The 24,814-nt window shown below is 59.2% G+C and overlaps 2 protein-coding genes across 3 annotated transcripts in view; both read left to right on the top strand.

Annotated features, from left to right (window-relative positions):
- The window catches only part of ARHGEF40 (Rho guanine nucleotide exchange factor 40), a 28,388-nt gene extending 20,303 nt beyond the window's left edge, over positions 1-8,085 (top strand). Inside the window, 12 exon segments of the mRNA XM_065566568.1 lie at positions 2-22; positions 25-89; positions 91-168; positions 455-559; positions 561-626; positions 999-1,031; positions 1,033-1,137; positions 1,139-1,178; positions 2,908-3,012; positions 3,293-3,523; positions 3,898-4,001; positions 5,310-8,085. Of these exon segments, the coding sequence (XP_065422640.1) occupies positions 2-22; positions 25-89; positions 91-168; positions 455-559; positions 561-626; positions 999-1,031; positions 1,033-1,137; positions 1,139-1,178; positions 2,908-3,012; positions 3,293-3,523; positions 3,898-4,001; positions 5,310-5,405 (1,049 nt within the window). The 3' untranslated portion in view covers positions 5,406-8,085.
- A 1,594-nt stretch (positions 8,086-9,679) lies between these two features.
- ZNF219 (zinc finger protein 219) lies at positions 9,680-24,814 on the top strand. 2 transcript variants are annotated; one of them, XM_065566570.1, is made up of 5 exons: positions 9,680-9,999; positions 18,525-18,625; positions 19,880-21,374; positions 21,730-21,861; positions 23,198-24,814. In XM_065566570.1, exons 2-5 carry the CDS (start codon positions 18,620-18,622, stop codon positions 23,890-23,892), a joined length of 2,328 nt encoding a protein of 775 aa, XP_065422642.1. In that variant the 5' UTR covers positions 9,680-9,999; positions 18,525-18,619; the 3' UTR covers positions 23,893-24,814. The 2 variants fall into 2 exon arrangements, with proteins under 2 accessions (XP_065422642.1, XP_065422641.1); XM_065566569.1 differs by having other exon boundaries at positions 9,681-9,904.

Genomic DNA, 24,814 nt, shown 5'->3' with positions numbered 1-24,814 from the left:
CTGGAGCAGCTGGAGCACTATGGCGCTTTCTGGAGGAGCTGCTGCAGGAGACGGACCTGGAGCAGGCGCCAGAGCGTGAGGCCTTGCGGGGCAGCGCAGCAGCTGCTGGAGTCCCAGGTGCAGCACGGCAGGAACCTCCTGGCCATGGAGCAGATCCGGGGCTGTGAGGTGAGTGTAGGCAAGGGCCATGCCAGCATGCACTGCTCTGCCCAGGGGCCATCCCAACATGCACTGCTGTGTCCCGGGTGGGATGGGCCCCCAGGGGCTCTCTCAGCATGCACTGCTCTGTCCCTTCCCCAAGGAGGACCAGGGACTCTCCCAGCATGCACTGCTCCATCCCTACCCGAGGGAGCGGCCAGGGGCTCTCCCAGTATTCACTGCTCTGTCCCTGGGAGGTGGCGAGCCTGGCCCGGGGGAGGTTGCCCATTGCCTGTGGTGTCTCCTCTCCCTGCAGCTGGAGCTGAAGGAGCAGGGGCAGCTGCTGCACCGGGACGAGTTCACCGTGCTGCGTGGGCGCCGCAAGTGCCATCGACATGTCTTCCTCTTCGAGCAGCTGCTGGCTCTTCAGCAAGCGCAAGGGCACCGAGGGCGGCTTGGACGTCTACGTCTACAAGCAGGCCTACAAGGTGGCGCCGCCTTCCCCCGTGGGATCCTCCTGGCCCCTGCCTTGCCCTGCCCCATGGGATCTCCTGCCCCTGCCTTGTGCCCCCCGCTCTGTCCTGCCCCATGGGATCTCCTCCCCCTGCCTTGTTCCCCCCGTTCTGCCCTGCCCCATGGGATCCCTGCCCTATCCCACCCTGCTCCACTCCAGGGGATCCACCCCTGCTGCAAACAGGCCTTCAAGGTGTGCTGGCTCATCCCACCCTGCCCCAGGGGACCACCTCCCCTGCCCCATAGGATTTCCTCCCCTAGCACTACCTCCTCCATGGGTCCCCCTCTGCACTGCAAACAGGCCTTCAAGGTGTGTCTCACTCCTGGGCATGCTGTCTGCCCCCCAGACAGCAGATATGGGGCTGACGGAGAACATCGGTGGAGAGCGGGCTGCGATTCGAGCTCTGGTTCCGGCGTCGCAAGCTGCGTGAGGCCTACACACTGCAGGCCTCCTCACCCGAGGTGAAGCACAAATGGACCAGTGCCAGTGGCCCAGCTGCTGTGGAGGCAGGCCACGCTCAGCAAGGGTAGGCGGGGGTGGTATGGGTGCGCAGGAATGGGGGGAACAGATAGGATGAGATCTGGGGCATGAGGGATGAGGTTGTGGGGTGAGTACATGGGCCCTGGCGTGTCAGGATGGGGCGAAAGGGTAGCCCTCATTGTGATGGGTTGGGGGAAGCAAGAGGACATGGACACCAGTGTGGCAAGATGAGGGGATGGGATTGGTGGGGGGACATGGCTCATGGTGTAACTCATGGGGACACACGCGTGGGCCTTGTGACAAGGTGGGGGAGAGGATGGGGGCATGGGCCCTGGTGAGATGACACCCTTTGGAACTGCCACCTGATGTGCCTAGACTACCTCTAAGCCCGTTTTCCCTGCCAGCTTGGGACTTCAGTGCCCTGCCTTGTTTGAGCAGACACACTTGCCTGCTGCAAACATAGATCCAAGTCTGACCCCACAAGCTGCAGGCTTAACTGAAAACAGTTTAAGAAGTGTTCCTGTTTCCCAGCACTCAGATAACCAGCTCCCAATGGGGTCCAAACCCCAAATAAATCCGTTTTACAACTCATAAATTGTTCACCCTCTATAACACTGATAGAGAGATATGCACAGTTGTTTGCCCTCCCCAGGAATTAATTCTTACTCTGGGTTAATTAATAAGTAAAAAGTGATTTCATTAAATACAAAAAGTATTAAGTGGTTTCAAGTAATAACAGAACAAAGTGAATTACCAAACAAATAAAATAAAACACGCATGTCTAAGCCTAATATAATAGGAAACTGAATGCAGGTAAATCTCACCCTCAGAGATGTTCCAATAAGCTTCTTTGACAGACTAGCCTCCTCTTAGTCTGGATCCAGAAATCACTCACAACCCCATAGATACTGGCCTTTGTTCGAGTTTCTTTCAGGCATCCTTTGGGGTGGAGAGGCTATCTCTTGAGCCAGCTGAAGACAAAATGGAGGGGTTTCCCAGGGGCTTATGTAGCCTCTCTCTTGTGGGTGGAAAACCCTCTCTCCCCCTGTGTAGAATTACAGTTACAAGATGGAGTTTTGGAGTTACATGGGCAAGTCACATGTCCATGCATGACTTCATTCTTTATAGGCCGACGCCATGTTAGCCCGAATGTTCCCAGGAAAGCTCAGATGTGGATTGGCGTCTACCAAGGTCGATTGTTGGCCAAGTAGTCCCAATTACTTAAATAACCCCTTCACGCTATGTTGACCAAATCTGCTTAGGTGCTTTCTACAGCAAACACAAGCATAGAGCCAACACATCGTAACTTCAGATATAAAAATGATACGTGAATACCAATAGGATGAATACATTCAGTAGAATATAACCTTTGCAAAGATATGTTACATGGCCATATGTAGCATAAAACATATTCCAGTTATGTCGTATTTACATTCATAAGCATATTTCCATAAAGCATTATGGGGTGCAGTGTCACAGGGTGGGGAGGAAGGAGGAGGATGGGATGGAAGAAGTGGCCCCGCAGGATGGGATTTGGGGGGTGGGCCCCATTGAGATGGGGTGGGGAAGGAGGAAGGGATGGGATGGAGGGTGTGGCTGCTGGTGGAATGGGAGGAGGGGGGATGGGATGGAGGGAGTGGCCCTGGCAGGATGGATTAGGGGGTGGGCCCTGTTGTGATGGGGTGGAGAAGGAGGGGATGGGACGGAGAGTGGCCCAGCAGGATGAGATTGGGGCACGTGGCCCCGTTGTGACATCTCTCTCTGTGTCCTGCCAGAACTGCGCACGCAGGAGATGGTCTCCATGGGCATCAGGGACAAGCCCTTTGTCAGCATCCAGGGCCCTAGCCAGGCCCTGCTGAGCAGCCTGCTCACAGGCAGAGGTGAGGGGGGCTGAGTCGCAGGGGTGCCGTGGGGTGCGGGGCTGTCAGCATAGCAGAGTCACTCGGGGGGGGGGCTTGGGGGCATGGCAGGGAGTCTCTCGGGGGGGAGGGGGCTCTGGGAGCAGCAGGGGCGATGGGGGTCTCCTGGGGAGGGGAGGTGTCCTTAGGCTGTCTCTCTGGGGGCAGGGTTGGGACCAGTCTGTCTCTCTGGGGGTAGAGAGGTGTCTCCTTTGTGGGCCTGGGGGGTCTCCCTGGTGCTCTCTCATCCCTCTCTCTGCAGCCGCCCGCACCCGTGCCTCGGTGGCTCTCTCTTCCTTCAGCCCCTGGGCTGGGGCCCCATGCTCCCCACCGGCTGCCACGTCATCCCCCCGCCCCGGCCCTGCCCCCCTGGGCCTGTTCTGCGATGCCAGCCCTGTGCCCCCTGCGGCAGGGCGCTCCCCCAGGGCCTGCTCGCTGCCAGGGCACCTGGAGGAGGAGGAGTGGGAGCTGGACATCAAGCACATCCCCCGTGGTGAGCCCACAAGACGGGGGCGTTGCAGGGGTGGTGTCTCTGGGGAGCTCGGTGGAACGGTGGGGCACAGCTGGCTCCATGGGGAGGGTACACATGGCTGGCACCTGGCATTCAGGGAGGCGTGGCTGCTTCAAAGAGGCAGCTGGGCTTGGGGCTCTGTGGGGCCAGTGCGTGGTGTGCTGGCTTTGTGGGAGACGCGTGGGGGGTCTCTGCCTCTCCCCTGCACTGAGGCTGCTGGGGCAACACTGGTCCCTGTTGTTGACACATGGCTCCGTGGTCTGTAGCCCAGTCACTGTGGTGATGCCCGGCAATGCGTGTGGGCGGGCACAGGCATGGGTCCCGGGGCCTCACCCCCCACCCCGGTTCTCTTGCAGCGTCCGAGACAGCCGCTGGCTCAGGAGCTACTCTGGCTCTGGGGGAGCCGTCCCCCAGGGGGGCAGAGTCGCCAGGGGGCTCTGCCCCAGTGCAGCGCCGGCCGGTGAGTACAGGGGGGAAGAGCAGGGGCTGTGGGGCAGGCGTATGTTTTTGTCTCTATCCCCATCTCAGCTCTCAGGGCTCCACGGGACTCAGCTGTCACCTCACTTTTCCCACTCAGAGCTGCCCGGGGTCGGGGCTGTCCTACAGAGCGGGGTCCGGACGGCCGTCTGTCCGTCCATCAGTCATGGATGTTGCTGGCTGTGTGTGTGTCTGTCTGTCTGTGCAGGGCTGGCTGTGCATGGTGGGCTGTCTGTCTCTGTCAGGCTGTCTGTCTGTCTGCGTAGCTGGCTGTCTCTGGCTTTCTGTGTGTCTGTCTGCATGGGTGGCTGGTGGGCCGGCTCTCTCTCTATCTGTGTCAGGCTGTCTGGCTGTGTGTCTGGCTGTGCGTCTGCCTGGTGGGCTGTCTCTCTCTGTGTCTGGCTGTCTGTGCTGTCTGGGAGGGGCTGGCATCTTTCCTAGGAGTGTTTGAATTCACAGGAGTGCGGGGGGGAATGGACGACATAACGGGGCGGGCATTACTGTCTTGCCTGGTAAGTGGCCAGGGATGGACAGCACTGTAGGCAGGGCACTGCGGGGCCCCAGGCCGGTTACCGTTCTCCCCTGCCACCCCCTCAGCCCTGCCCTGCCCTGCCCTGCCCTGCGGGGCCCCAGACCTGCTGGCTCCTAGGAGGGGCTGCCCCAGGACTTGCCATTTCGGGACCAGGCTGCTCTTTTCTGCCACCATCTGTGTCCCCCACATGGGACCAGGGCTCTCCCCAGCCTTCCCACCCCAGCCCTGCCGCCCATGCCCTTGCCCCTAGCTCCACCCTCCACACTGACCCACGGATACCCCCTTTCCTCCCCAGCTCCCTCTCCCAGCTCCACTCCAAGGTCTCCTCCCCCTGAGACCCCCCAGCTCCAACCCTGCCCCCCGCTTCATGTTCTCAGCCCCATTCCCTCCCCCTCCCCGCAGTGACCCTAACACCCTCACAAATGATGTCTTATTTGTTTGCCAGAGAGACGGCCACGCCCCCCCCAACCTGGCGACTCCGCTCTGACCCTGGCACCGAGGTACAGCGGCTGGGACACCCCCCAGGTGCCCATCAGTCTGTGTGTCCGTCTGCCCTGCTTCAGGACACGGGCGGGGCGCCCACCCCTCCCACACTGCCTCTGTCCGTCTGTCTAGTCCCCCTCCCCCACTCTGTGTACGTCTGCCCCCCCCGTGTCCCCATTGTGTCCGTCCGCCCCCCACTGTCGCTGTCCGTCCGCCCCTCCCTGTGTGTCTGTCCGCCCCTCCCCCGGCACTCACCCCGCTCTCTCTCTCCCCCAGAGCTGGGTCTGGAGCCTGCACAGGAAGCTGTTTGCCTCACGTGGTCGCGTGGGGCAGGATCGGAGCCCTGGGGCCGCCAGGAATAGGACAGTCTGAGTCCCTGGCAGACCCCTGGCACCACACCCCACAGGCTTTTCCCCATGGATCCTCCCCTCCCAACCCAGTGCATGGAGCCACCAGACAACCCACAGCCACTGCCCCATGGGTCCTCCCCTCACCCTTCATGGGACTACTAGGACCCTGTAGCTACCATGTGGGCTGGGGGATGGGTATCAGTGGAGGGCGCAGCGCCCCATGGCCTGGGAGGGGAAAGACAGTGATGGTGTGGGCAGGAAACCCATCTGGCCTGGGCGTCAGAGCAGCGGGGCTGGCATGGGGCTAGAGGGGCAGTGAGAGCTGCACCCTGAGTCCGGCAAGGGACTGAATAGCATGAGGACCCCCCCCATGGACCCTGAGTGTGCCCACCTCTGGCCCCTCACATTCACCCAGCCCTACACGCACATGCAGAGCAAAGCCCCCATGAGGATTGCCATTCACGTGCATACTGATCCCTGTCTCACCCAGCCATGCCTCCATGTGCCCATGCCCACACTGATCCCTGTCTCACCCAGTGGTGACTCCACGTGCCACAACCCTTCATGTGCACACGCCCACGCACACACTGATCCCTGTCTCACCCAGCCATGCCTCCACGTGCACACGCCCACGCACACACTGATTCCTGCCTCACCCAGCCATGCTGCCATATGCAATGGTCCCTTCACGTGCTCATGCCCACACTGATCCCTGTCACACCCAGCGGTGACTCCACGTGCAACGACCCCTTCATGTGCACACACCCACGCACACACTGATCCCCGTCTCACCCAGCCGTGCCTTCACATGCACACGCCCACGCTCACACTGATCCCTGTCTCATCCAGCCATGCCTCCATGTGCCACAACCCCTTCATGTGCCCACGCACACACTGATCCCTGTCTCACCCAGCGTGCCTCCACGTGCAACAACCCCTTCACATGCACACGCACACACTGATCCCTGTCTCACCCAGCCGTGCCTCCATGTGCCACAGCCCTTCACGTGCACACGCCCGCGCACACACTGATCCCTGTCTCACCCAGCCGTTCCTCCACGTGCTATGACCCCTTCATGTGCACATGCCCACGCACACACTGATCCCTTTCTCACCCAGCCGTGCCTCCACGTGCAACGACCCCTTCACATGCACACACTCACGCACACACTGATCCCTGTCTCACCCAGCCGTGCCTCCACCTGCCACAACCTTTCATGTGCAAACATCCATGCGCACACTGATCCCTGCCTCACCTAGCCGTGCTGCCACGTGCAATGACCCCTTCACATGCACACGCCCATTTACACACTGATCCCTGTCTCACCCAGCTGTCTGCCCATGTAATGACCTCTCCATACAACCACACTGATCCCTGTCTCACCCTGCCGTGCCTCCATGTGCAACAACCCCTTCACATGCACACGCCCACACACACACTGATCCTTGTCTCACCTAGCCATGCCTCCACGTGCAACAACCCATTCACATGCCCACGCCTACGCACATACTGATCCCTGTCTCACCCACACTTGCCTCTATGTGCAGTGGTCCCTTCACGTGCCCACACCCACACTGGTCCCTGTCTCACCCAGACTTGACTCCATGTGCAATGACCCCTTCACATGCCCACGCCCACACTGATCCCTGTCACCCAGCCATGCCTCCACGTGCTACGACCCCTTCACATGCACACACCCACGCACCCACTGATCGCTGTCTCACCCAGTGATGCCTGCCCGTGTAATGACCTCTCCATACAACCACACTGATCCCTGTCTCACCCAGCTGTACCTGTACGTGTAACGACTCATCCACACGCACATGCACACCCACTGCATGGAGTAGTGTGCTGAGATCCCGGTGTCACTCAGCCATGTCTGCCCATGAAATGATCCCGCCACATGTGCACACGCATACACATGGGCCCCTTTTGCACCCACAGGCCAGCCTGCACATGTCCATTCGTGCTCCTGGGTCGACCCGCACCCACACACACCTGTGTGTGTGCCTGTTCCACTCCCCTCCCGGAGAAGCTGCAGCCACCAGGGTTACTGCAAGGCAGCCACAAGGGCACTGGGGTGGCCCAGCCCCATCAGCCAGGGGCAGGAGCATCATGGGAAGTCTTTGCATGGCAGACTGGAGCATCATAGGACATTCCCTGCTGGGGAGATTGGAGAACTGTGGGAAATTCAGTGGCTGGTGGACTGGAGCATTGTGAGACACTGTGCTGGAAGCGACTGGAGGATCATGGGAAATTCTGTGCTTGGTGGACTCGAGCATCCTGAGACATTCCCTCCTGGGGATACTGGAGCATCATTGGACATTCTGTGCTGGGGGACTAGAGCATTGTGGGAAATTCTCTGCCTGACAGACTGGAGCATCATGGGGATTCAGCTCTTTGGGTTGGAGCTTTATACAAGTACTAAGGAGTATATAATATACAATATATTTACTGAGGGAGCTGGGCCGGCAGGAGTGGGGGCTGCGGCTGCCAGGGAAGCAGGAGCCTGTGGGGCCAGGCCTAGGAGCGAGAGGTGGACTGGAAGGCTGCTGCCTCATGCCCTCAGGACCTGGCACTGAGGCCTCCCCATGACTGTGGGGACTGCTGGGGTGCCTGCATTTGGAGCCAGGAAGCCGGTCACCGTACAGACTCCCGGCCATTTATATCCTGCATATTAATAAAGCCGTGCCGGCAGCTGTCTTTGTCTCTGTTCCCGTGCTGCGGCCAGTCCCACTGCAGGACCCAGCTGTGTGCCAGCATCTCCCACGCTTGGTTTGTCCAAGCACCCAGCCTCCACTGAGAACGGGGCCTGGAGATATCCCAGCCCCCGAGTACAGGAGCGGTGCAGGGCCTGTGACACCCCAGGAACGCCAGAGCCAGAGCCGCCCCATCCTCCATAAAAGACTGGAAAGGACCGTGAGAGGTTGTCTAGTCCAGTCCCCTGTGCTCCTGGCAGGACTAAGTATTATCTAGACCAGCCCTGACAGATGTTTATCTAGCCTGCTCTTAAATATCTCCAATGATAGAGATTCTACAACCTCCCTGGGCAATTTATTCCAGTGCTTAACCATCCTGAAAGGAAGTTTTTCCTAATGTCCAACCTAAACCACCCTTGCTGCAATTTAAGCCCATTGCTGCTTGTCCTGTCCTCAGAGGTTAAGAAGAACAATTTTTCTCCCTCCTCCCTGTAACAGCCATTTATGTATTTGAAAACTGTTATGTCCCCTCGGTCTTCTGTTCTCCAGACTATACAAACCCAGTGTTTTCAATCTTCCCTCATAGGTCATGTTTTCTAAATCTTTTATCATTTTTGTTGCTTTTCTCTGGATTTTCTCCAATTTGTCCACATCTTTCCCGAAATGTGGTGCCCAGAAAAGGACTCAGTACTCCAGGTAAGGCCTAATCAGCGCGAAGTAGAGCGGAAGAATGACTTCTCATGTCTTGCTTACAACACTCCTGCTAAAACATCCCAGAATGAGGTTTGCTTTTTCTGTCACAGTGTTACACTGTTGCCTCATATTTAGCTTGGGAGCCACTATGACCCCCAGATCCCTTTCCACAGTACTCCTTCCTAGGCAGTCATTTCCCATTTTGTATGTATGCAACTGATTGTTCCTTCCCCTGTGCTGGGGCTGTGATCCCCCACAGGAGAGACAGGCCCAGAGACCCCCAGCCTCCACAGGAGAGACAGGCCCAAAAACCCTACACCCCATGGGAGAGAGAGGCCCAGAAAACCCCTGGCCCACAGGAGAGACAGACATAGAGACCCCCATTCTCCATGCTGGGATTGTGCTCTCCATAAATGAAACAGGCCCAGAGCCCCTCCAAACCCACCTGCACTGGGGCCATGTCCCCACAGGAGAGACAGGCCTAGAGTCCCCTCTGACCACCTATGCTGTGCTGTGATCCCACGGGACAGATGGGTCCTATCCCTGCCCTGCAACCCTTCCCTGAGTTCCTTCACCCACCCTGCACCCCGTCCCTGGGCTAATAGCCCCACCACATGCCCCATCTTTGGGCTCCTGCCCCATCCCTGAGTTCCTACCCCTCCACCCCTGTGCCCCATCCCTGAGCTCCTACCCTCTGCCCTGCATCCTGGCTCCTACCCCCACTTGCGCCCTGTCTTTCGGCTCCTCTGTCTCTCTCCCGGTCGCTGTCTCTTTAATGTTGTGATCAATAACCAGGACTCTACCAAATGTCACCGTCTAAACAAAGGGAAAAGAGGGGGGACTGGGAAAGGCCCTCGTCTCCCCCCATGCCTGGCAGCCCGGCCTGTGTGGGACACCCGCCCCCCCCCCCCCGGCCCTGCCACCATTTTGAGCTGGGCGGTGAGAGGGGGAGAAAACTCCCGGCGCTGCCTGTGCAGTGATGAAAAGCTTAAAAAATGCAAATTGCTGCATGCATGCCTGCTCCATACAATGAGGGGGGAGGCCGTCCGCTTGCCGCTCTGCTCTGCTCAGTCAGCCCCAGCCCAGCGCTGGCGCGGGGGGCTCCCCAGCTGTCGCCTCGCCCGGCCCGTGAGTAGCTGTGCCGCGCGGCCCACGCCAGCGCCCCCGCCGCCCCATGGCTGGGCGCCGGCCCTGGCTCCAACTTGGGAGCAGGTGCCATGCAGGTGGGGGAGGGGGTGCCCGGTCAGGGGAAACTAAGTCAACTTTTGCCGTGGCTCTCCCGCTGGCCGGGGAGATGGCAGGGAAGAGGGGGTGCTGCTGGCCTGCGTGGCACAGTGGGCCTGCTCCCCGGGGCAGCCCTTTGTACTGCAGATGCGAGTCGGGGCCTATGGGGGAGGGGTCAGTTTCTCGGGGGATGGGGGATAAAAGATGCTTGGAGGCTGAGGGGCCGGGGCGCACCCGGCCGGGGTGGGGGCGCAGGGGCCAGGCGAGCTGGAATGTGCTGTTTTGCATGAGCACAAGTGGCACAAAGGAGTCAGGCGGGCGCTGCTGCTGCTCCGGCTCCGGCTCCTTTTGTTCTCCCCGGCTGGGGGAAGGGGCCAGCGGGGACAATCCCGTACTTGTCTGGGCTCCCTGGCTTGGGTGGAGGGGGGGGCACTTGCCCAACTTTGGGAGCTGCTGGCTGCAGGGCAAGGCAGGGAAGCGGTCCCCGGTGCGGCCTGGGGGAGCTGGGGGGCAGGGCAGCCGCTCTCCCAGCGGCAGGGGGGAGATGGACCTTAATCCTTTTTCTTTGGGCTCCTTTCATGGAGGCCCCAGAAGTTTGTGCAGACGGATGGGCGGGCAGGCGGGGGAGGGGATGCCTTGGGATAAAGCCCTTTCGCAGGGCCGGCTCCCTCCCCCGCCCCTCGCCGGGACAGGTGCACACTGGCGAGCAGACCGAGCTGGGAGCTGCTCCCCTCCTCTGCCCACGCTGGGCTGGCTGGCTAGGACCCGGGGGTTCCCTGAGGCCTGGTGCTCCCCTCTTCCCTGAGCCTCACTCTGGGGAGCTCCCCCTCCCCCGGCTGTGCCAGCCCCGTCACAGGCAGCCGCGGCAGGGCCCCTTCCCCGGGACGGCAGCTCCCCCAGAGGGAAGGGGGGAAAGGCGCTGCTGCAGGGTGGTCTGCGGAGGGGAAGGGTGGAGGCAGGGGGTCAGCGAGGGCAAAGGCAAACACCCAAGAGGTCAGGGTTAGAGTTAACCCAGCCGCCTCCCAGGGGCTCCCGTGAGCCATGGAGATGAGTCAGTCCAGGGGACAAGAACTCGGCCATCTCCATGCAGGGCTCAGGATGCAGTGACGGGATAGTGACCTAAGCCTGGGGCCTACACCCTGCACATTCCCTGGGGCAGGGCCCTGGGGGGAGAGCATGGGTGTGAGGGTAGCCCCAGGCCAGGCACAGAGAGCATGGTGTGCAGAGCCTCCATTCTTGTGACTTTGCCCCTTGACTAACTTCCTTCTGGCAGGGCTCTGTGCAGGGAATCACAGCACAGTTAATATCTGGGATGGGGAATCACAACAAATGTCACAAAGCCAATTTATAAATCCATGGGGCGGCCCCCTCTGGACACTGTGCAGTGCTGGGCACCCCGTCCCAGAGGCTAGTGCATATTAGCAGCACAGCGAGAATGATGAGGGGCTGGAAAAACTTTTCTCTGGAGAGAGATGGAAACAAGGTGGATTGCTAAAAGGCGGCAGGACCTGGGTCTAGAGAAGGGGGGGGGGGGGGCATCCATTCTGACAGCATAAGGACAAGGGCTGGTTAATGAGATTAAAAGGGGGAATTGAAAACTGATCGAAAGAAATGCTTTTTCACACACAAGGAGTGACGAGCCGGTGGAACTCTCTGCCACAGGGTGTCGCTGAGATTGAGAGCTGCACCCGCTTGTAAAGATGCACAGGCAGCTTCTCTGGATACAGGCATGTCCAGGGTTATAACAGTTCATGCCAACAGGGAGATTATTCCTGCTTTGGGGCTTAAGGCATTAGCGAGCAGGATGAGATCTCCTGGGGGGGGGGGTGGGGGGGGGTGGCAGGTTACCCCACACTGTTACCGCACGGGTCCTACCCCTGCCTCTGCAGCATCTGGTGCTGGTCACTGTGGGAGAGAACATCTGGGCTAGAGGGGCCGTAGCGCTGTCCCAGCCGGCGATGCCTGTGTTCCCGGGGGCTCACAGCCAAGGTCGATAGGTCACTGGGATCCCAGTGGGGTCTGGGCATGTAAGGGCCAGCATGGACCAGAGCACTAGCTGGGGCGCTCTCCATGCAAAGTGGGGTTTGCCCTCCAGGCTGTGTGCATGGGAGCCCCTGGCCAGGGAGAGCACTGAGTACAGACAGTCACTAAATCCTTGCCCATCTCCACTGGGAATTCCCCCCCAACACACACACAGGCTGGGGGGCTTCGTACCGCTGCCCATCTGCAGTGGGAGTCCCCCCACCCCCGGCACAGGCTGAGTGGGTGGGAAGGGCTACGGGTCGCTCCCCTTCACTAGGACACCCTTCGCCCCCACAGAAAACTGATATTTGTTCTTTTATTGGCAAAATACATTTGTATTTTTTCAACAGAGTCAGAATTTCCTGGGGAAACATCTCCCCCTTTTCTGACCAGCTTGAAGTGAAACGTGTGGGTGCTGTTTGCTCAGTGCCTTACTGTTGCATTCAGTGGGAATCCCCACCAGCCTTTCAGGCCATCTTTTTGATCCTCCTCTCCTTGTGCCCTGGCTGTGCCTCCCACTGCCTGCCCACCATTGTCCCCAGTCCAGATCAGCACTGAAATAATTAATGTGGACAATGCAGCCACCACTGGGCATGGCACTGAGTCTGCAATGAGCCCACGGGGGTCAGAGGAGTTCTCCCCTGGGAAATGTGGCTTCAGGCTCTCTGCAAAAACAGGCAGCCACCACAGCATCTGGGGGCACACTTCATGTCGGAGAGCTCTGTTTGCTTTGTGGGCAAGGGCTAGACCAGCCCAATGGCTGTAAATTCCAAGTGGGAACAACATGCAAATGCTTAATAAAGAGGGAATTGATGTTAGAGCAACTCACAGGGTGGATTTTCCATCACTAATCAAAGATTGGGCATCTCCTTCTAGCAACTCCACTCTCAATCAGCCAGACATAATGCAGGACTCACTCAATTACCTGACTTAGACCAAAGCATGTCAGTCCTTAGAGACTAAACGGTTGTGTGCCAGAAGCAGAGAACGGGAGACGGCGTCACACCAATGCTCGGCCCCTGCAATGGCAGGGAATTGAGGTGGTGGGACATGCCCAGATGCTCCCAGCAGGTGACCCATGCCCCATGCTGCAGAGGAAGGCGAGACACACCCTGCTCCCCAGGTCCCTGCCAATCTGAGGGGAAAATTCCTCCCCCATCCCAAATCTGACAATTGTTTTGACCCTGAGCAAGACCCACCAGCCAAGTATCTAAGGCAGAGTTCTCTGGATCATCTCACAGCAGCCACATCCAGTATTTCCTTCCAGCTGTGGATGATCCCTGATGCTTCAGAGGAAGGTGACCCCACCTTTGCTGCCTCAATCCATCTGGCCAGCTGTGTATGGGGGGGAAAACATTCTTCCTGACCCTGCAGGAGCATCAGCCCTGAAGCATGACATTGGATTATAGTCATTGTCATTATAGTCATAGTCCCAGTGCAGAGCTGCAAGTGTTCTGAGCGGTGTGGCACTGATTCCCTGGTCCCCTGGTCTGTGGCCCTTTTCAGCCGGGATCCCAGCAGGCCCAAGGAGTCAGAGACAAGGCTGAGAAACTTCCTTTCAGGTTTTGATCCCTTCAGGATGCGCTCATACCCCCTGCCTGCTTCCCACGTGAGGCCCAGCTATGCTGGGCAAGGCCCAATGGCCATCCAGCATCGTTCCTAGTGACAATGGATAGTCACTGGGCCAGGGAGAGCATCAGGGCTTACCAGAGGGGGGGGCAAGTGGGGCAATTTGCCCCAGGCCCCCACAAGAGTTTTTCAGGGCCCCTGGAGCGGGGTCCTTCACTTGCTCTGGGGGCCCCAGAAAACTCTCGCAGGGCCCGGGCTCCTGGAGCTTCTTCCGCTCTGGGTCTTCGGCGGCAGGGGGTCCTTTCGCTCCGGAACCCGCTACCGAAGTGCCCCGAAGACCTGCGGTGGGGGGTCCTTCCGCCCCGGGACCTGCCGCCGAAGATCCCAGGCCCCCTGAATACTCTGGCTGGCCCTGGAGAGCATGAGAATGAGTTGATAGCCTGGGGCTTGGAGCAGGCACCTATACCCAGTGGAACAGCTCCAACAGCTGCCAGGGCTCCCTCCTGCAAAAGGGGAGACCCAGGTCAAGTCCCTCCTTCCCCTCAGCACGGGAGAATTGAACCAAGGGCTGCCCTGTCCCAGGGAAGTGCCGTGACCGCTGGGCTAAAGGTGAGACTGGAGGGGGGCACTCTGCTAGGCCTGGATAAAGGCCTGAACCAATCCAGTCTGGGTCACATGTTTGGCTTCACCAGAAATGGATTGTTTTGCGTTGCAGAAAATTTTCAAAATGTTGGGATTTGGTTCAGACCAAATCTGTCAGCGACCCGAACAGGCAGCTGTTCACCCAGCCCACAGCTGCACCAGCCCCTGGTACCACATGAAGACTGGGCAGATCTGGCTGGGCAGAGGGGTCTGGCTTTAGGCTGTGCAGGGGGCCCTGGGCTGGGTTGCACCGGGCTGGCTGTGCAAGGGATCTGGGCTGGGCCGGCTGGGCAGAGGGCTATGCCCTGGGCGGGGGTAGCTGTTCAGAGCACTCTGGGCCAGGCAAGCTGGCTGTGGAGGTGAGCATGGTTTTAGAGGTAGGCTTGCCAGGCGTCTGGTTTTTGCCTGGAATGCCCGGTCAAAAAGGGAACCTGGTGGCTCCAGTCGGCACTGCTGACCAGGCTGTTAAAAGTCCAGGTGGCAGCACAGTGGGGCCTGGGGCTAAGGTGGGCTCCCTGCCTGTCCTGGCTCTGCATGGCTCCCAGAAGCAGCCGCTAGATCCTTGCAGCCCCAGGCGCATGGGTGGCCAGGGAGGCTCCGCGCACTGCCCCCACCCCGAGTGCCAGCTCCGCAGCTCCCATTGGCTGGGAACCGATGGGCGCTGTGGGGGTGGTGCCTGCAAGCACAAGGGCAGCGCACGGAGTCTCTCTAGTCATCTAGGGGCTGCAGGGACCTGGCGGCCACTTCCTGGGAGCCATGGTAAGCACCACCAGGACCCTGAACCATCTCCCGCACCCCATCCCCCTGCTCCAGTCCAGTGAAAGTGAGTGAGGGTGGGGGAGAGTGAGTGATGGAGGGAGGAGGGATGGAGCAAGCAGGGGCAGGGCCTCGGAGAAGGGTGGGGCAGGGGTGGGGTCTCGAGGAAGGGGGTGAGGAAGGGGTGTTCGGTTTTGTGCGATTGGAAAGTTGGCAACCCTACTTGGAGGGAGGGGGAGAATCCAATGTGATGCTGGTTTTGGGAGGGGTGAATTCCGGTGTGATGCTGGTGTGGGTGTGGGTGTGAAACTGACATCTCATAGACTCTAAGGGCTCAGTGAACCATCATGTTCATCTAGTTCTGACCTCCTGCACATCAAAGGCCACAGAACCTCACCCACCCACTCCAGTAACAGACCCCCGACCTCTGGCTGAGTTACTGACATCCTCAAATGTTGGTTTAAAGACTTCAAGTTGCAGAGAATCCACCCTTTGCTCTAGTTCAAAACAGCAAGTGACCCGTGCCCCATGCTGCAGAGGAAGGGGAAAATGCCCCAGGGTCTCTGTAAATCTGACCAAGGGGAAAATTCCTTCCTGGTGTCAGATATAGCGATCGGTTAGACCCTGAGCATGTGGGTGAGACCCACCAGCCAGACCCCTGGGAAAGAATTCTCTGTCGTAACTCAGCCCTCCCCACCTAGTGCCCAGTCACTGGCCGCTGAGGGTATTGGGCCATATGCCATTGCAGGTAGTCCCATCATAACATCCCCTCCAGACACTTACAAAGCTCAGACACTGCTCCCCTTGGGAGGCTGTTCCAGAGCTTCACTGCTCTGATGGTTAGAAACCTTTGCCTAATTTCAAGGCTAACTTTGTTGATGGTCAGGAGAGCTGGGGGTGCTGTTGCACCCCCTGGCTTGAAGGAGTAATAACAACCGAAATACATGGTTTCTGCCTTCAGCACCCCCACTGAAAAAGTTTCTCCAGCACCCCTGCAAAGAGTTGGCTTTCTTTGCTGATCCATCCCTTGTAGGCTTTCTGCTTTCTCTCACTAGCCTGTTTGAGATGCTTGTTCATCCAGCTTGGCCTGCAACCCTCCCTTGCTTGGGATGCCGACTTTACATAGCTTTGACTTAAATTAATTCCAAACCTCCTCCACATTCAGATCCTTGAGTTCCTCAGGCCAGCCCACTTCCATAATAAGTCCCTTAATTTTGTAAAGTTTGCCCTTTGGAAATCAAGGACCCCAGTTGCAGACCTATTTTTGCTTATCCTTCTGTTTAGTTTAAACTGAATTAACTCATGCTCCCTCGAACAAAGGTTGTCCTCTACAACCAGTTCTTCCATGCGGTTCTTGCTTCTTACCAGCACTAGATCTAAAATGGCATCACTTCTTGTTGGTTCAGCGACTATTTGGTGAAGAAATCTGTCATCTATCACACCAGGGACATCTGGGCCCTACTATTATTAGTAGCACTTGTCCTCCCTCCTACATCTGGGAAGATAAAGTCTCCCATAATCACATAATTCCCAGTAGTATTTCTTTCATTAAAAACCTTAAAGAGGTCTCTATCCCTATCCAGAGCAGATCCTCGGGGGCCGGAGCACACCCCGAGCATTGCCCCAGGGGAGTCTCTGTTACCTTTCTTCCCCAAAGTGATTTTGACCCAAACAGATTCCCTTTTATCCATTCCATCACCTCTAATTTCTTTACAATCTACCTCGTCATTAACATACAATGCTGCTCCACCACCTTTACCTTTATTTCTGTCTTTGAAGAGCACAGAGCCTTCAATACCCACGCTCCTGCCATAACCGCTCTACCACCATGTTTCTGTTATCCCTGTAATAGCTGGTTTCACTTCCTGCACCAGCCATTCTAGCTCCTCCGTTTTGTGACCCAGGCTCCTTGCATTGGTGTACAGACATCTTAGCTGTTTCTTCTTGGCTTGGCACAGATTCCTCGCCCATTAGGTACAGTCATTATACTACCAGCGTCACCTAAGCCTGTTAGTGTCATTGGTACTGGCTCCGTCTTTCCTCTTGTTGTCCATTCTCCTACCCTCTGCTGTTCCTGTCTCCATTGCTCTATCCTCTTTTACTTGATTTTCCACCTGCTCAGTGTTAGAATCAGGCATGGAGATTACATGAGCATTGCCCAACCGTCTCCCCCAAGTTCCTAGTTTAAAGCTCTTTTAATGAGTTGTGCCAACCTCCAGCCCAAAAGTCTATTTCCCTCCCTACTCAGGTGGAGTCCATCCCATGAGAACAGGCCTCCCTCCGTGAATTGCCTCCCAGTGGTCAAACATCCCAAAGCCCTCCTTATAGCATCATAGCCTGAGCCATCTGCTGATGATCATAATCTTGTCTTGCCTTTGCTCTACTCCTCTAGGGTCAGGCAGAATCCCATGGAAGATCCCCTGAGCCTCCATTCTTTAAGTGTCTTCCCCAGCCTGGTATACTCTCTCTTGAATCTAGCTGTATCATTTGTTCCCACGTGAAGGACAGTCAGTGGGTTCTTTCCTGCTCCCATCCAGGATCCTCTTCAGCCTCAGGTCCCCATCCCATATCTTAGCTCCCGGCAGACAGGACCCCCTGCTGTTCTCCAGATCAGCTCTGGTGACAGGCCCGTCTGTTCTTCTTAGTAGGGAATCCCCAGTCACGGTGACCTGCCTTTTCCTAGAGATGGTGCAATTCTCCACCCTCCTGCCGTCTCTTCTTTCTGGCTGTGTCTTCTTGTCTTCTGCTCTCACTTGCGGTCCTCAGCACATCGTCCTCTCCTGTCCTCCTGGGGCTCCGAACTGTGGATCTCCGTTGCCTCTTCCCCTCTTCTGGTAGAACTAGCCGCTCTTCTCTTCTTCCTCACCCTCCCACCTTCTGTCACTGCCTGCTGTGCCCCTTCCTTTTCCAGTTCAGCAAACCTCTTCCTCAGCTCTACCTCTACTCTTCACTAGCCAGGTCTTTTCTTCTGCCTGGATCTCATGTTTCCACTGTGCACTTACGCAACATGGCAGGCTAACCTCGCAGCTCTCCAGTCCAGCCTGCATCTGCAAGTCTGGAGGTTTCCCTTCAGCCACTTCCCTCCATCAGCCGCTCAAATCCCCTTTGAAACGCAACCAGACTTTCTAGCTGCATGTCCAGACCTTGGGTCGTCTCTTCGATCAGCTGTATCAGGCAGCACTTCATCCAAAGGCAGCACCTTTCCGGTTCCCTCTCCAGAATAACATACATCCTGCAGCTTCCACATCCAGCCACCTTCATCGTCTCTGCTGTTCCTTGGGTCACTTGTACTGCTGCCTCTGGAGGAGTCAGCGCCTTCTCGCCTAAGCTCCTGTCACTGCCCCGAAGGAACAGGGGCTTGCCTCCCTTCTCCCACACACCTCCATTCAAACTCCCCTGTTTTCAGCTCTGGCTGCAGTGCCACTGCTCCGGAGTCTCCGTGCAATGCTGGCTTTGGGGTGAATCCCACATTGTGGGTGTCCGGTGTGAATCCCTGGGCCATGAATTCTGAGCTCTTCTGGTTTTTCTCTTGCAGCCCATGCCGTTGTCTGTTGGGTTTGAAGATGCGCTCGGCCCCATCCCCTCGGCTGCCCTGAAAGAGCTGGACTGAAGCATGTGATCGCTGGCACCATGGAGGTGAGGGCTCTTCCATCCCGCTGGGATCCCATTTCCTAGCCTTGGGCCTGGAGGCAGCGGCTGGGGGAGAGGGAGGCCCCCTGGAAAGGAGAACTGATGAGGGTGTAAACACAGACAGTGGGATTCCCTCACCCCGGCCAGGCAGGGGATCGGAGTTGCTGAGTTTCATGGAGCCATAGGATCTGCGCTAGGCCCCAGCTTTCAACACTGTCCAGTCCTGGAGGAACCCGTCAGTGGGCCAGAGCCCTAAGGGGTCCAATGCTTCCTTCAGGGGAGGCCACGCGGCCTCAGTGCTTGAGCCTCGGGGCTCCAGCCGTCCTGCGTCAGTCCCTGAGCTGTGCCCAGTGAGTCCAGCTGAGGGACTCCAGGTCAGAGGCATCCTCCAGGTCAAACGTGCTCAGAAAATATTTACAGTGGCACCAGGCAGCGTTTTCAAACCAGGCAATGGTTTATTGTCACCTGGCACACAGCATTGGAGGGCTCAGGATAGCACAGAGACAGAGGTTAAGACACAGTCCATCAGGTGAGAGCAGCCAACCGCTTCCAGAGGCCCACACTTTGTCCCCTGCTGGTCACCTCTCGTCCTTTGTCTCCAGGCAGGGCCACGCTGAGTTCACAGCCCCACCTGCCCGCAGTGCTTGGGGCTTCCTTTGTTTCTTTGGACCCTCTGTTGAGCTGGGTTGGTTTCAACCAGTTCCTTAATTACCCTATTCGCTGCAGTCCAGAGAGCAAGGTGTCACCCACACCATGTGTCCTGCACTGCCCCCTTTTCCCGCCACTGAATAGCAATGCAAACTACAGAGGGAAACTGAGGCACACATAGGCTTCATGAAAATATTACAGAAAATTCCCACTTCACCATATTGGACCCCTGGGTTAAAGGACCCATTCAGGGAGATTAGGGCATTGCTTTGCATCAGTCGTCACTGCGTGGAGATGCTACCAGGGTGGCAATGGAGAGGCCACCAGAGCAGTGTCATTCTGGGGGCCCCTCCAGACAGTGCAGCTGTGATGGTCTCACTTGGGGCAGCTTCCCCCTCTCACAGCGATGGGCTCAGGCTCTCTGCAGACTTAGGCACTGGTCACTTTAGGTCCAAAATCGCAACTTTTTCCCTGACCTGGGAAATCCATTTCCAGCCCATCTCTCACCCAATCTCCAACTATTGGGAGTTAGGAGAGGGCCTTTCCTGGGTGCCCTTTATTCCTCGCTTGTCTTCCACCTCCAGTGCTCCCCTTCCCTCTTGTCCCCTGCAGGAGGTGGACTCCCGGTCGCCGTCCCCACACAAGGCAGTGGACTCCAGCCCCGCCAGCTGCGCAGCCCTGCCGTCTCCCCCACTCCAGCAGGAGCCTCCGCCGTCCCCCCTGCCCGAGGAGCTGTCCCCCGGCGAGGGCGACAACTCAGCCTTCAACGGAGAGCTGGACCTGCAGCGCTACTTCAATGGGCCGGGGCCCGCGCTGGGGGCAGGCGGGGGGCGCAAAGCCCGGCCCTACCCCTGCGCCGTCTGTGGCAAGCGCTTCCGCTTCAACAGCATCCTAGCACTCCACACGCGGATTCATGCCAGCGAGACCCCCTTTACCTGCCCCTACTGTGGGCACCGCGCTGCCCAGCGCGGCCTCCTGCGGCTCCATCTCCGCTCCCACCGCCCTGAGGCCTGCGCCCGCCTCAGCCACCAGAGCCGCCTGCTGCTGGAGCTGGAGGAGCGGGCGCTGCTGCGACGGGGCCCGCCAGCCGCCAGCGAGGGGGAGGAAGAAGAGGAGGAAGAGGAGGAGGAGGAGCCCCCCCCGCTGCCTATCCCCCCACCAGCCCCGCCCCCTGCCCCCCCGTCACCCCCACCGCCGCTGCCTCCCCCCAGCTTCCGCTGCCCCTTCTGCAAAGGCAAGTTCCGGACGGTGGGTGAGCGGGAGCGACACCTGCGGATCCTGCACCAGCCCTACAAGTGTGGGCAGTGCCCCTTTGCCGCTGCCCAGGAGGTGGAGCTGCAGCGGCACAGCCGGGAGGCCCACGCCCCCCCGGCGCCCCCAGCCCCTGCGGCGCCGCCCCCCGCCGAGTTCCGCTGCCAGGTGTGCGGCCAGGCCTTCACCCAGTCCTGGTTCCTCAAGGGGCACATGCGCAAACACAAGGACTCCTTCGACCACAAGTGCCAGGTCTGCGGGCGCTGCTTCAAGGAGCCCTGGTTCCTCAAGAACCACATGAAGGTGCATCTCAGCAAGCTGGGGCTGAAGGGGGAGCGGGGTGCGGCCGTGCCGGCGGCCGGCGGGAAGCCCAAGGCGCCTCGGGGGCTGCTGCTGGGCTACGAGGCACTGTACCCTGCCTTCCTGCCGCCCCCGGACAAGGCCGAGCAAGGCTCCTTCCTGGGCTACTTGGAGCTGCGCCCGCCGGGCGATGCCAGCTGCGCCGAGCGGCTCCAGGCCACGGCCCGCGCAGTGGAGAGCGGGCAGGAGGCGGTTGCCCAGCTGTGGGGCGAGCGCCGGCGGCACAATGGGGGTGAGGCGGCCAGGGAGGAGGGTGGCGCCGGCGTGGGACAGCACCGCTGCCCCGACTGTGCCCGGGCCTTCGCCACGTACCAGCAGATGGCCCTGCACAGCCGCAGCCACCGGCCCCAGGATGGTGACTGGGCCAGGGGACGGGCCCTGGGGGCGCTGGCCTCACTCCATGCGGCAGCGGGACACGGGCTGCCCACGGACGGCGGGGGTGGCTCCAACACAGGCACCGGCTGGGGCACGGCCCTACCCAGCCCGGGGATACAGGGTGAGTATAGCTCCCCACCCTCACCACCCTCCTTACCCCACCTACATATCCCCAGCACCACGGCCCTGCCCAGCCCAGGGATACAGGGTGAATACAGCCCCCACAGTGCCCCCCACCACAACACCCCCCCTTATCCCACCTCTATATCCCTGGCACCATAGCCCTGCCCAGCCCAGGGATACAGGGTGACTACGGACCCCCCAGCTCCCACCCATATTCTGCGTCCCCCCCAGCCGCATGCATCCTGAGGCACCCCCCACCTCCTCATGTCCCCCCAGCCCCAGAGGCCTGCATTCCCTGCCCCTCCCCCGAGCTCCCATCTCCTGGGCTCACACTGTCCCTCCTGTCTGTGCAGAGGAAAAGGGGCTGCGCAGCGGTGCCCTGCGTCCGGATGGGAGCCGTGGCACGTCAGGCAAAGACTGTCCTTACTGCGGGAAAACCTTCCGCTCCTCCCACCATCTCAAGGTGCATCTGCGCGTCCACACAGGTGAGCTGGGTGCTGGGGGGCCTGCAGGACAGAGCCCTCCCCAGGCTCTCTACGGCCCCTCTGGCTGGAGGGGAGAGGCAGAGGGGAGCTCTTGCAGTGCAGGGCACCTCAGGAGCTGCACTCAGACTGGCAGCCCCACAGCACCAGCCTCCACCAACCGTGCTGCCGGTGGGACTGCCTGTGCTGGCAGCAGCAGTAGGCTATTACCTTCCCTGTGCCAAAGGGTTTCCTGAGACTCCCTAGGAGTGGGTTCCACCTTAAAGGTGGTTGCATCTGAGCAGGTCTCCAGATCACAAATCCAGTGTCACATGGAGTGGACTTAGGGTGGGGCAGTGGGCTGGGCTGGGCAGGGCAGGTGGTGCTGGAGGCTGCGGTAGAATAGGTATCCCTGAGTGGGTGTCTGCGTCCTGGCCCACGCCGCAGGCTGGGCTGGATGGTCCTGACGGGCTCGCCTGGCCAGAGTGCCTGGCATGAGCTGGCTGCGAGGGCGCGACTGATATTTTAGTTGCATCAAAGAAAGTGGGTTTTGTGTGAAAACAAACATTTCACCCTAACATGGACTTTGTTTTAGAATTTTCCAGGTTTGTTTAAAACCAAAAAATGGTGGGTTTCCAGTGTTCCTCACTTACTCCCCAAATTATTAGGGGCAAAACTGGAAAAAGGGGAGATGGGTGCGGAAGCTGTTTGGTAAAAAGTGCCATGCCGGAGTCTGAAATGGGGTCTGCTGGAAACGCTGCAAGGGAGCTAGGCTGACGTGCCTGGGTGTGTCTGTCTGTCTGCATCAGTGTCTGTGGCTGAGTCTCTGCATCCGTCTGTCCTGCTGGCACAGGGGAGTGAAGTGGTGTGATCTCTGCTGGCATGAGCCCAGAGGGTACATGAAGTTAAACCAGCAAAGCTATCGTCTTACCAATAGTGCTTGGTTTGTGTGGGGGTGTGTGTGTAGTGTGCGTGTGTGTGTGTGTGTTAAGTGTGTGTGCATGTGAGTATTGTGTGTAGTGTGTGCTGTGTGTAGTGTGTGTGTGTGTAGTATGCATGTGTGTAAGTGCATGTGCGTGTTGTGTAGTGTGCATGTATGTGTAGTGTGTGTAGTGTGCGTGTGTAAGTGTGTGTGTGTGTAGTATGCGTGTGTGTAAGTGTGCATGTGGGTGGGTGGGTGTAGTGTGCATGTGGGTATGGGTGTTAAGTGTGTGTGGGTGTGTGGAATAAACTAGCCTGATACTTGGCCTGTCTATGTGTCCATCTGTGTCTCCATGTTTGTCTGTGTCCCTCTTTCTCCGCGTCTATCTCTGTCTGGGGTCCCCAGCGTGGGTCTGATGTCTCCCCTCTCCTCCGGCAGGCGAGCGCCCGTACAAGTGCCCACACTGCGACTACGCTGGCACCCAGTCCGGCTCTCTCAAGTACCACCTGCAGCGCCACCACCGTGAGCAGAAGAACAGTGCTGGCGCAGGCGCGGCCGGGGCCTTGGAGCCACGGGGCCGCACCACTCCCAGTGCCCCCGCCAAGCCGCCCACCTTCCCGCCGGAGCTGCTGCTGCAGGCAGCCGAGAAGTACCGCGGGGCTTTCCTGCCGCAGGCCTGGGGCACGGCCAGCCATGAGCCCCCGGCCCGGCCATCCCGCCGCAAGCCGGCCTGCACTGGCCGAGCCCTGCGCAATGGCCGGGCCGACTTTGAGCCGCTGGACCTGTCGCTGCGGCCGGCGCTAGAGGGGGTGCCACCTGGTGAGCTCACCCTGCACCGATGTCTCTTCTGCCCCTTTGCCACCTCCGCTTCTGAGCTCATGGCTCTGCACCTGCAGGTCCACCACAGCCGCAAGGCCCGGGGGCGCCGCCCTGTCACGGCCCCCCCCGCACGGCCCCATGCCTGCCTGGGGCAGGACGGGGAGCAGCCCCCACCACACCCCCAGGATGAGGGGCCTGGAGTTGGGGAGGAGCCCCCCACTGCCGTGGCCCACATGTCCCAACAGCCCCCCGGAGCTCCCATGGACACGGAGCCGAGTGAGAGGCAAGGGGAACTGGAGCTGGTGCTGGCTTGAGGCAGCAGAGCAGCCAGCTGGGGGCCCTGCTCTCCCCACGAGGCCTGGAGACCCCAGTGTCTGGGAGGGGCAGGGACATGACCCCCCAAGTCCTCCCACTAGTGGGGCAAGGTGGACGCAGGGGCCTGTAGTGTAGACATGAAACACTAACACTGGGCGGGAGAACTCGCTAGAAAGTAGACTCATAGGGACAGTGAGCCAGCAGGGGAGGGAAGCCGCGAGGGGGCAGAGAGTTGGGGGACAGAGAGCCACTGATGGGGGATATGCCTGGTGAGGGCAGAGAACCATGGGGAGTGGACAGCCCCTGCTGCCCTGCACCCGCTCCAGCCCCACTGGCTGGCAGGGGGCACTCTGGGTGTAGTGGGGTGCTCTGGCTGGCCGGGGGCTGAGTCAGAGTGCCCTGGCTGGCAGGGGCCGGTGGCTGGCAGGGGGCTGTGGTGGGGTGCTCTGGCTAGCGGGGCGCTCTCCCCTGGGGTTGTGGTGGTAGTTTCCTAGTGTCTGTAGACGTCTGCGTTGTTGATTCCAGTGTTGTCGTGCTAACAGAGGCCCTGGCGGAGGCTGTGGGTCGATGCGGCTCTGGGACACGGAGTGCTGCCCACGAAGCGGGCCGAGCAGGGGCAGCCGTGTCCTGGGGAGGGCCATGTCCATGGAAGGGTCCCTGGGTGGGTGAGTGTCCACACCCTGGCCTTGTCTCCATGGGGACTCATGCTGTAGCGTGGTCTCCGTGGTGATCGTTGTGTGGCCTCCCTCCTGTGGCCGCCGGTGCTCGGCGCTGTGGCCTCGTCTCCATGGTGATCGGTGCCATGGCCTTGGCCCCGTGGCGATGGTTGCTGTGGCAGCTGGACGATCCGTAGAGTTCTCTATTTTTTTTATTCTTTTCTTGTAGAAAATTCGAAACAGGAAATAAAAAGAAAAATGAAGG

Source organism: Chrysemys picta, chromosome 13 (genome assembly GCF_011386835.1).
Source record: "Chrysemys picta bellii isolate R12L10 chromosome 13, ASM1138683v2, whole genome shotgun sequence".
Lineage (NCBI taxonomy): Eukaryota > Metazoa > Chordata > Testudines > Emydidae > Chrysemys > Chrysemys picta.
Note: the sequence above shows the minus strand (reverse complement) of the source record. Positions and strands in the feature narration are given on the sequence as shown.

Bases quoted from the DNA above. Each gene is read 5' to 3' on its own strand.
- ZNF219 (XM_065566570.1), top strand. The intron at 21,375-21,729 runs GTGAGTATAGCT...CTGTCTGTGCAG, and splicing joins ACCCAGCCCGGGGATACAGG to AGGAAAAGGGGCTGCGCAGC. The intron at 21,862-23,197 runs GTGAGCTGGGTG...CTCCTCCGGCAG, and splicing joins GCATCTGCGCGTCCACACAG to GCGAGCGCCCGTACAAGTGC.